This window comes from Centruroides vittatus, unplaced genomic scaffold, assembly GCF_030686945.1.
Source record: "Centruroides vittatus isolate TY-2023 unplaced genomic scaffold, ASM3068694v2 contig_3267, whole genome shotgun sequence".
NCBI classification, from domain to species: Eukaryota; Metazoa; Arthropoda; class Arachnida; order Scorpiones; family Buthidae; genus Centruroides; species Centruroides vittatus.
Window position 1 is genome coordinate 1 of NW_027122098.1, and position 12,045 is coordinate 12,045.

At 27.4% G+C, this 12,045-nt stretch overlaps 2 protein-coding genes across 2 annotated transcripts in view; one reads left to right on the plus strand and one right to left on the minus strand.

Moving 5' to 3' along the window:
- Window positions 1-11: 11 nt before the first annotated feature.
- LOC136973687 (ufm1-specific protease 2-like) lies at window positions 12-10,075 on the plus strand. Its single transcript, XM_067268426.1, has 12 exons — window positions 12-133; window positions 6,062-6,278; window positions 6,347-6,564; window positions 6,637-6,718; window positions 6,794-6,945; window positions 7,022-7,124; window positions 7,200-7,343; window positions 7,409-7,587; window positions 8,997-9,095; window positions 9,157-9,259; window positions 9,509-9,633; window positions 9,703-10,075. The coding sequence occupies exons 1-12, from the start codon at window positions 65-67 to the stop codon at window positions 9,787-9,789; spliced, it is 1,578 nt and encodes a 525-aa protein (XP_067124527.1). The 5' UTR covers window positions 12-64; the 3' UTR covers window positions 9,790-10,075.
- LOC136973689 (ubiquitin-conjugating enzyme E2 A-like) overlaps window positions 9,810-12,045 on the minus strand; it is a 20,812-nt gene continuing 18,576 nt past the window's right edge. The window contains exons 4-5 of the mRNA XM_067268427.1: window positions 10,402-10,490; window positions 9,810-10,331 (exon numbers count right to left, since the gene is read on the minus strand). Of these exons, the coding sequence (XP_067124528.1) occupies window positions 10,170-10,331; window positions 10,402-10,490 (251 nt within the window). The 3' untranslated portion in view covers window positions 9,810-10,169. The remainder of the gene's footprint in view (window positions 10,332-10,401; window positions 10,491-12,045) is intronic.

The window sequence follows — 12,045 nt, forward strand, 5'->3', positions numbered from 1 at the left end:
AGGATGTTCTCTGACAGATAAACATCTTCCTGTGGGTATTCAAGTTGTTGGTGCATTTTTTCAAATGTTACCTGACGAAGTCACAGAAATATTAATTCAACAAACATTAGAAAACTACATGACAAATTATGAGGTTGGTTTTATGTTATTTGATAAAATGTAATTTAATTTAATGTAATAAATGTTAAAATTAAAAAATAACATAGTTTAAATATTCCAAACTAATTTCTTAAATATAATTAAGATTATTTAGATCTGTTACAAGTGTAAAATCTAAATATTTGAAAGATGAGAGAGCTAGATTGTTGAAAAAGGGAAGGTGCCTGCTATTCTGAAGGACGTATTACCGAGTGGATTGGGTTCCACAGGAAGTTTTAATGAATGATTTGGTCCAAACATGTTGGGTTCCATCTATAATTAACCAGCTGTCTAGAACTGCTTTGTATAGTTGAATCCATGATGGGCTAATTAAAAATTTTTCCTTAATACTTACAGAACAGAAAGTTTTAAAAAAGATCTAATAATTTTTGAAAGAGATTTTTTTTTAAAGCATTTAAAACAAAACTTGATATATTTAATTTATTTTACATTTTTTTCGTAATATTATATTTTGTGATGAATTTTTTATACATCAATCAATTTTTTAATCATTTACAATGAAGATGATGTCATGAGACTTTCTGCTTTTAACACAATTGTCTTTTTGGGTCCGAGTTTTCAAATTTTGAAGGACCACAATATTCTCATTAAAAATAACAAATTAATATTTTCAAATTATTTTGTTTTATAATTATTACAAAATAAATGTTAAGTTTTCAATATGATGATTTCAGAGCAGTGATAAAACTACTATTAAGCATGATTAAATGATGCTTAAGAGCCCATGACATAAAGAGGCCGAGTCCAAGTCTTTTCTCATATTTATCATTTTCTTTGGAAAAGTATAAATAAGAGAAGTTTTTTAATTATGTAAGAAAAGTATTTATATTTTTTTGTATTTGTTTTGACTAGAAATAATTAATTTTATATAAGTGTATGCTAATTAATTTAGACAGTTTTTACAGTTTATTTTTTCTGATTATACTTATCATTTTACAACGGTGCAAAAGATATGACAATACTTTACACTATATTATAATACTATATTATACAAATAAAATAACAATAAAAATACCAAAATACTGCTATTTTTTATCTTTTATTTTTTGTTGTCTAATAATTTTTATTTTGTTTTTGAATCTTTTTGTAGGTTATTTTTTCTTTTTTGTTCAACATTAAATTTGCTTACAACAAAAGAAATTTTTAATATACCTACCTATATTTTCTAACAATTAAAAATTTTAAATTTCTATGCCATCATGTGAAGGGGCTAATCTTTAAGTTTGAAGGATCCTTTAAGAGAAAGAAACTGACTATCAGATAGTTGAAACTGTTTGGCTTCTCGAGGAAAATTCAAATTAGTGATTAAAAAAAAGGGGGATATTTTTGAAATTAAGAGTGTTTTGATATTATGTTTTTATTATATTTAATGGTACTGTTTAATTTATTTGCATAATAAAAGCTCATTACGTGGGTTGATTCCCATATCACACACTTGCCATTACTGAATTTGGATAACTGATTTTAGGCTACTTTATTTTTGTCCAAAGTTGCATTTTCTTTCTTTATTTTTATTTGAAGTTATTTTATCCCTTTCAGTTTTATTATGGCTCCTAGTAAACAAAGAAAGATATGGTATGCAGAAGCAATAATAAAAACCTATTTTGGCTGTGAAAAATGAGATGGATTTTCCGAAAATTTCAAAGACATTTGGTGTCCCTAAAAATACATTAGAAAACTATATAATGAACTTTTTTGGTTGTTTATGATATTTTTTTTTTTATTTTTATGTGCACAAGCTTTTATTGTATGAATTGTTGTTCTTGTTTATGTTTTCTTTAGGGCCGTCCTCTCTTGCTTAATATAGCATTACTTTATTATATATATATATATCATTTATTTATTCTTATAAACTCAAACCATAGATGAGATGCAAGCTAAATTTGGTAGAAAGCCTACCTTTAATTCTGAAATTGAAGATGAGCTTATAGAATAGTTTTGAAGTGCAGAACAGCAACTGATATAAGAGTCATGGCATTTCAATTGGCAATTAAAAATTGTATTCCATACCAGTTTTCTAGTAAAGCCCAAGCATGAAAAAAATGGCTGTCAGCTTTTTAAGAAGATGCTTGCATCTGTCATTCCTGACAGCTGAAGTTTCCCATAGTTATTCTAAAATGATTTTACCAAATGAAAAGTGTCATATTTTTTAATATTGTATTGTACAAGGATATGCCGAAATATACCTTGTTGTAAAGAGAGGGGAATGTAACGAGGACCTTACAATGTACAGAACAATTCAGACAGACTAATCTTCCTCCAACAGTTTTATTAATTATACAGAAAGGAACGACTTGATTGCCTGATTCATACAGACGACGACGTTCTTATCAATTATAAGAATAACAACAATTCTGCGATTACACTAGTAATTACTAAAAATAATAAACTAATACATAATTAAAATAGAAAAACTATACAATTATTTACAAGTTGGTACGTACAGTAGCCGTATTTCATGTTATACATTGTTACGAAATACGATTCCTTTTGTTACTCACACGTGGTTCATAACTTGTCCTGTTGCGTAGATACATTAAAATTTTTTGTAATAACTATCTTACTTGTGAATCAGGTGATCTTGGACTCTTCTTCACTATTTATATAACCTGATGGGTAGACCCACTGCTGGATGGAATTGGATTATTTCTTAAACGATTCTTCTTCCTTTCTTCCTGGTCGATTGTTTCTTCTTCCCTTTGAATTCTTCTTCCTGTCCGATGACAACTCAAATTCGAGAGCGAAAAGGTCAAAAGGTAGGTCAACCTACGAGACGGTCCCATTTATATACCTTTGTCACGTGGATACACACTTAACACATGACCCCATCTTTGACCAATTAGCCCCTATCAGTTCGTGTTGCAAGAAAGGTGATGCGACATAATATTCCGCGGACATTTACAAAAAGTAGATCCCAACACGTGGTAACAGAAATAATTTGCATACATAAATTGTAAGTACATCTAAAACAATAATAAAGTGATGCAGCACTACAATATCATCTCAGGACCTGAATTTACAAAGATGAGGTATGACTCACACATATTGGATATCCGATATTTAGGTTAGAGTTACTATAAGTTCAAAATGCAACATTATGATAAAAATTGATGGCTACCCAGCATTGAAAGTAGTAGGTACTCTGGAAAATAAGAGAATAATTCTAATTAAATTAATTTTATTGAATTATTAACTATTGAACATTTTTTTATTTGTTATTAGGTTACAGATTTCAACTAAGTTTTGTTAGAAAACCCTGCTGCTCTATTGAAGTGTAAAGGTCTTCTTAGTGCCCACAAGGCAGAGAGAAAAAATATCAAACAAAAACAAGCTAGACTATGGCCAGATATAATCATTGATTGATCCATCATCAATGATTGCACAAAATCATCAATAGTTTTGAAACTATTGCATAGTATTGCACAGGGACACAAAACACAGTATGTGCCAAAGATTACTATACATGTTCCATGTGAAATTATGAGGATAGTTAGAACATGCGTGCACAACAGCTGTCACTTACAATTCTTATTTGACTTGTTTAAAATACAAATCTGAATATTTTTGTAAAAATGAACAAATTGGGACAATTTGGGATGATTTTCCAATCAGGACAAAGTATTCCAAATTGGGAAAATCCTGAAAAGTTGGGACGGCAACCCTAGTCTTATTGGACATCTAATAATAATATCCTGTTTGATTAAGTAATAGATTTCCCTTTTTTTTTTTTTTTTTAAACAGCCAATAATTGTATTTTTTAATGCTATAATTACTAAATTTGTTTTAAAATCTTAAAAGTATGTTAACCAGCCAAGTAATGTAAATCATATTTTATTTGTCTCTGATGACCTTTTTAACTTTTGATTGCATTAATCATAAATTATTCGATATTAGGGTCCTATCATATTTTGCCTAAGAGACAAAAATTTCTAGTTATGGCACTGTTTCAGTGTGTTTTTCTTATTCTCATTACTACAGTAACTATTTAGGGTTTATAAAATTTGAAGAGCTGATTCCTTGACAAAACATTTATTAATTTTTGACTCCCAGCTAAGTAGCCACTGCTGCTGATAATATAATGTTTGTTTTAACTAGAATAATCATGTTACAATATACAGATTCAGACAGTGTATGGAAGTGTATATAAACATGTCATATCTGTTATGTATCTTTGTATGAAAAAATTGTATAGTTATTGATTTAAATTAATTTTTATTTTTGAAATTAAAATTTTTGTTATAGAAAATGGTTGTTGTGATGCCAAAATACATCATGGATAAAGAATATTTAAATTACATGCAATTCAAGCAAAACTAATTTTGATTCTATTGGCTTAGAGTTCATTATTCTGTATTGTTCCATTTTACTAAATAAACACTTTATAACCATCAAAGGATATTTTATTTTTACATACACATTTCTTCACACTTTCCTTATTATCTTATTATCTACCTTCAGAGTGTACATTTTCACTCACATGCTCTTATAAACTGTCATAATCTTTCCATTATTTTTGTATTTTATCTTACCAAGTTCTTTCCTGTTAACTCTAGGTATATAACCTATGTTATTCTCTGGATAGTCAGATGTATCGAAGTAGTCTATTATTTCTTCCATGTCTTCGTACTAATCATTACCTATTCAAAGCTGTATAAGAAATGTCTAACAATACTTGGGATAAAATACTGTATAGAAATGGATATCATTTGAGATAGAAAATCTATTGAAAAAATTGCAATAGCTATAGAATTATAGTTCATTAATATGCCTTGTTTTTCTTTAACTAACTGATCTTCTAGGAGTTAGTTATCACTGATATATACTGATCCAGCTTTCTTGTTTACGAAAGAAGGTTGGCTCCAGTATAGGAATGATGCTAATGAGTGGAAGGATAAGTTTCTATTATTCAAAATCATTGAAATAAACAAAATTATTAAAAAAAAGGAAGTTAGTTAATTTATTTTTTGTACTTTTTTCTTGCATTTAATTAAAAGTTATCAGTAATAAATATATATTATTTTAGTGTTTGAAACATATTTTATAAGATAGTCATTTGATATGCAACGATGTCAGTTGCATTGTATGAAGTTTGACATAAAAATAGTTTTTCAACAGACGGGTTTTTCAACGTAAAATATAAACTTACATAGTAATGATACAAATAGTATAATGTAGAATTATTTTATTTCATTTGACTTATTCAAAAATAAGAAAAAGAAATGGCTGTTTTTGTGAAAATGTCAAAATTTCAGTTTACCAAATTTAATTCAGACTTCTAAGATGTTTTATTATAAGCAATTTTTTTATATTTTGAAGCTTTTATGTATAAAATTTAATATTTCAATGAATTTCCAGTCTGAGAAGAACCAATTCCAAAACTAAATTATTTTTTTCCTCTGCACTATAACACTATGTTTTAGATACCATTCTCATTTCAGAAAATTAAAGTCAATCATGTGATAATTCTCGTTCCTTGATTTATTGTGTTTTACAAATACTTTTTAAATTTGAATTTCTTTTGTTATATAAATTTTATATTAATATATAGGAGGAAAATAAATATAGCATACATGTATAAAGTATTGGGAAACTATTAATTAAAAATTCATTCATCTAATTATAATATTTTAATTTATAAATTTTATAAACTTATTTTAAGTTTTTGAGATGTATTTAGTAGTAATAAATTCAATTCTTTATCCATTTAAAATAAACTTTTTTTATGTACATGTTAAGTAATTTTTATTTTTTTTAATTACTGATTTTTATCCTTGTGTAGATTAATGATTTTAGTTATGAAATGCCTTTAGATTGCCAATTTAGTATAGAAGCATAGAGAAAATTATTAGAAATTCATAATTGTTATTTTTTATTTTTAATTGCATATTTATTTTCCTTTCAGGAACTGTCAGATATTGAATATGGTATCTTATTATTTGTTTCAAGAATTCCATCAAGCAAAGATATTAATATTGAAGCAAGACTCTATTCACCTTCAGCTCTAACAATTGAAGATTCTGTTCCTATTACTGTTTCAGATACAATCTTGCAGAAATTCTTATTACTCAGAGCAAGAGGCGAAATTGAATTATCATTTGAAATTGCTGATAATGAAAAAGGTAAATATTTTATAAATATCAAGTATCAAAATAAACTGATAAATAACAATGACTTTATCTTTTGACAGAATTTCAAGGATTGTCTTTAACATCAGCCATTGAAAAATTGCAAAGTGTATTTTCTGATTCTTCAACTTTTCACTTAAGGGATTCATTATTGCTGTTGCTAAAAAATGACCAAATGATTGATGGTTTAACATGTTGCAATTTGAAGGACTTTGTAGAAACAAGTGATAATTATCAAAGACAGAAACAGATCAAGAAGCAAATATTTGACTTGTCTAAAGTATATAAAATTTAAGTAAAAATATAATAATCTGAAAGAATTTTACTTTAAGAAAAATATATTTAATTACAGCAAGAAGTTCTAAATTTTGATATTTTACTTCAAACAACGGGAGATCAACAAAACTTCACTCCTGTCATCCATTATCAAAGAAGTAAGTAAAGTATTACTTATGTGATTTTTTTTATTATTTCTGATATTAGTTTACAAAAATTTATGACTATTGTAGAGGTTTTTCAAAGTGTTACTATACCTTTATTTCTTGATGTAATGGCTGTTGTACAAGAAACACTTCCTATTTCCAAACTGGTTAATATGTTAATGGATGGTATTGTTCATCAGTTAGATGAAATTAAGCTATGTCTTTTAAAATTTCAGAAGGTATGTAGCAAATAATTATTCTTTGTATTAGAACAGATAATATTAATGTTGTACTAAAATATGTTACTTTTTTCAGGGAACAGAATATTTTACACCAGTTCCTTATTATTTTTGGCCAATAACAAGTAATTATCCAATATCAATTACTTATCCACATGGTTTAAATGATAAGCAGCTAGGTAAGTTGTTTTGATATTCAGTATAAAAACAATCTGTGTCGACAACATCATAAATTGCAAACAATTTATTCTTAGAATCTTATCGAAAAGAACTACATCAACAATTACTGCTACCACTTGACAAACCATTATTACGTTTAAGTAATAAAAAAATATTCATAAATGACTTAAATGAACCGTATTTAACTAACACTCATGTTGGTCTAGCTTCTTCAGGCAGTAAGTATTATGTAAATTAAAGTATTTTATATTATTTCATATTGAAATTTTCTTTTTTAATATAGTACAAAATGGTAAACCTTCTATTATTTGGGGAACATACACCTATCATCATTATATGCAAGATAGAATCGACGATAATGGTTGGGGATGTGCATATAGATCACTGCAGACCATCATATCTTGGTTCCGACATCAAGGTTATACAGATGTTGCTATACCTACACACAAAGAAATTCAGCAGGTATTATATTATAGCTGACGTTGAACAGATTTGAAATAATATAAAATAAAAATTTAACTATTATTCTTTTAAACAAACTATGTCATTGTGCTAAAATATTGGAGTGAATATTTTGATGTTTTCATGCAAAGTTAATTGTTCATATACTGTTTGTGTGAAGAACGTAATGGTATTGAGTGAGGAAAGTCTATTTTAAAAATAGAGATACTAATGACTGAAATTAGCTTATTATTTTAGTATTGCTTTATCCATTTCAAACTTTAAGATTTAATCAAATAATTTTTAGACCTATCTATCTAAAAGAAAAATATTTCATAATGGAGGTGATATATACATATACAGTAGACCCCGCTTAACGTGGTAGATGCATTCCTAGACGACAAAGTGCTAAACAAAGCAGCATTAAACTAGGTCATTTCAGATGATCGCATCCAAAATACCTCGTTTCGCTTTTGCTCCTTTCAAAATCAGATCATTCGCTATAATTTGATTAACGATTTCGGTTATCATTACCGAACTTGTACTAAGGAAATCTGCAGAGAAATTATTTGGGTTCTTCGTTTTCAGAATCTCTATTTTCCAGTTGCACATGAATTCCTTATTCTGCCAATTCATGAAGGTTGTCATTGGTAAGGCTCTCACCAGAATCCTGCAGTAACTCCTCAATATCCTGCTGTATTGATTAAGTTGACCAAATTGTCAACCTAAACGATACAGCAATGGGCTTTTCTCATTGAGAATTCTTGGATACCTTCAGCCATAACTTCTTCCACACTCCATTCATGCATTTATCAGTTATAGACTTCACTTGGCAAGAATTATTTCCTGTGACATCCATGATGTTATAGTTTTTCCAAAATTGCACAAAACAAACATAGATTTAAGGAAAGTACAGTGCTACGATGAATTTCCACCTTTTGCCGATTGGTTCATGTTCATAAATAATCTTATTATATACAAATCAATGAAATGCCGCAATAATTTGAATCAGTGTAAATTTTGAGCTTTTTTTTTTTTAAGGCTTCGAGTAGACTGCATTATATCGAATCAGCATTAAGCAGAATCTTACTGTATATAAATATATTGATTTACTTAATTTTACATAATGAAATGTTTACAAAATTTTTTTTCAAGAAAAAAAATTTATAAAAATTGATTATTTTAATAAATATTCTTTCAATTTTGTTTTTTTGTATTCCCACAGTGGCCAAATTGATGTACTGTAAACTTTATTCCCTAAATGATAATACAAAAATATGGTGATTACATATAAGCTATACTAATTGGTGCTTTCCTTGCAACGGTGTTAATTGAACAGTAGCTTTGTTGGAAAATGAAATATGAAAATATTTAAGATGCTTTAATGTCTGTAGAATAGGATAAATCATTTAATTTAATTTAATTTATAGGCTTTAGTAACTCTGGGAGATAAACCATCATCATTTGTGGGTTCAAAAAAATGGATTGGTTCTCAAGAAGTCAGTTATTGTCTGAATCATTTTATTGGAGTAAGTATGAGAAATGTAAGCATTTCAAAATATTTTGAAGCTTAATATTAAAATATTCCAGGTGACATCCAAAATAATGTTTGTTAGTTCTGGTTCTGAGCTGGCAAATAAGGGTAGAGAATTATCCAGTCATTTCTCAACACAAGGTACCCCAATTATGATAGGTAATTATTTTTATAATTTGCATCACGTGTATTTTATTTCTGAAATGTAACCTCCATGGAAGGGTGGTGGATGCCCTTAAAATTTTATATAAAGTAAATTTAAACAATTTATTAAAAATGTCAATATTCAAATTAAAATGTAATATAAACTGATATAATCTAATAATAAATGTTACAGTATTATTTTAAAAATTCAATTAATTTTTAGTTAAAATCAGTGTATAAATTATAGAATTTAAATTTTTACAGGTGGTGGTATGTTAGCTCATACAATACTTGGAGTGGATTTTAATGAAGGTAGTGGGGAACTAAAATTCCTGATCCTAGATCCGCATTACACTGGGTCCGAAGATATCAGTATAATTCAAAATAAGGTATTTCATTTTTATTTCCTGTATTAGCTTTTGGTCAAGTACAGTATTAGAAAACTTTTTTCTTTTCAGGGTTGGTGTGGATGGAAAGATCCTTCTTTCTGGGATGCTTCAGCATTTTATAATTTATGTATGCCTCAACGTCCAATAGAAATCTAAAATTCACACTAGAGCCAATATATATTAATGCACAAATTTATTTTTGTAACTTATATATATATAATTATATTTGTACATATAATTCAAAATAGAAATCTACTTTGAGGATAATAATTTGCATTTACATGAGTTGCCTTTTACTCAATTGTTAAAAGTATTAAAAATCTCAAAATATCAAAAGTTTATTTTCCATATCATCTACCCAAAGTTTTTTTGTTCAGTATGTACATAAATACAATAGTCTGATCCAAATTTGTCTTAAATAAAATTCCTTTCTTATTGAGTATGATTGAAACATTTCCACAGTATAACATTTAGTAGCATTCATTCAAAACAGGAAGGAGATTCTTTACATTCATTCATTACACAATTATTATTTTCTAAGATTGTTTTTCTTCTTTATCATCGTCGTCTCCAAAATTTAACCAGCTCTGTTCTACAATAGCAGCTACTCTCTTTTCGTATTCTCGTCTGTTTTCTTGATAGAGCTGGGCTGCTAGACTATTTGCAGGACTATTTGGATTGGGTTCGTCGAGTAGTGACTGGAAAATAAAAATTCGTAATTGTAAGTATATTGTAAACTTTCAAGGAAAAACAAAAATCAAATTTTACCTGTATTGATGTTAATATTGCAGAAACGTCATAAGTTGGACTCCAACGATTTTGTAATATATCTAGACAGATACTCCCATCTGCATAAACTAAATCGGACAAGAAAAATGCATTAATTTACATGATAAATTTTTAAAATTAATAAACTCAATACAGACAATGACTTAAATTTTAAAATGTTATTTAATATTGTTTGCATTATAAGAAAACTTTTCTAAGAGTGTATATATAATGTAAATTCAACCTGCATAAAAAAAAAACAGTAAATTTAATATGGCCATGCAGTCTGATAAATATAAATTAATTTATTAAATTGACCAGACATAATGCATAAAGTATAGGTATACCTCAGGTTACATCATTTCAAGTTAAGTCATTCTCAATTATACATCGTTTTTTCGTGTATATATATATATTTTTGACAAACAAAAGTCAAGTTTAAGTCATTTTATTCGACTTTATGTGCTTCTAACGCTTTTCTAGTGATATTGCGACTTCAATATTTGTGACGGACAGACATAAAATCATATTACTATACAATAAATAAGAATAAAAGTATATAAAATCATATTAAAATACATTTACAGTAAATGTTACTGTACATCATAAATCCTAGAGAACAAAATATGAAAACATTATGTTTAGCAGTCTTTATTAGTAAATTTAACGTAAATTAGTTTATTTTCTATTATCACAAAATAATTTTAATAACTATTTGTTATTTAACGTTACAAAATCCTTTTACTTTATTTGTTAATGTGGTTTGCTCTAAGATGATATAAAGAGTACTGTAAACATGTACTGTACATATATTTGTAAATTTAGATAAATTTTAATTTTTAATATAGTACAGAAAAAAAGTCATTTGTTTGTAAGCTTAAAATAGATTCTTATTAACCATATATTATTAAAAATGCATTTATAAATAAAATACAGAACTGGAAATGGTTATTTGTGGTTTAGCCTAGTGACAAGTAAATTCGACTTAAGTCTTCTCTGTTGGAACCAATTACTGACGTAAGGTGAGGTATACCTGTACATTCCCATTGTGCAATTTCATTTTCAAAGTTAATCACTTTTTTCAATTGAAATAATTACCAAAAATAAAATATTCTTAAAATATTTTAAGAAAAACATGCTCATTATATGATTTATATTAATATAGGTACTGTACATTTATTACATTAAAATCATTAACTAACACAAACTATATAATAATTTATTTTGTGTTATTAAATTAACTTCAGCAATTACATCACATTCAACAAAATAATTTGTGAAAATTTCATAAATATTTTTTAAATACAGTAGAGCATCGATTATCTGACCCCCGATTAACCGACTTATCAGTTAACCGACCGTGTTCTAGTTGACAAATTCAAATGTCCGCTAGTGACGTGGCACTACAATATTTGGTTATGTCTTGCTACTTTAATATTATTTTTGTTAAATTTTTGCATGTTTTAGCTGGCAGCAGACCATGAAAGAGCTTAGCTTACCATGAAAGAGAGGCTAGTATTTAAACCAGGCCTAATACACTATACTAATAATGTATTTTTTCATACTTTTCGGTTATCCGACCAACCCCAGTCCCCAATTAAGTCGGATAATCGATGCTCTACTGTATACTGATAAAAACAAAAA

Coding starts and splice junctions, on each gene's coding strand:
- LOC136973687 (XM_067268426.1), top strand. CDS start 65: ATGTTACCTGACGAAGTCACAGAAATATTAATTCAACAAACATTAGAA. Junction 7,125..7,199: donor TTTAAATGATAAGCAGCTAG/GTAAGTTGTTTT, acceptor ATTTATTCTTAG/AATCTTATCGAAAAGAACTA. Junction 7,588..8,996: donor CACACAAAGAAATTCAGCAG/GTATTATATTAT, acceptor TTTAATTTATAG/GCTTTAGTAACTCTGGGAGA.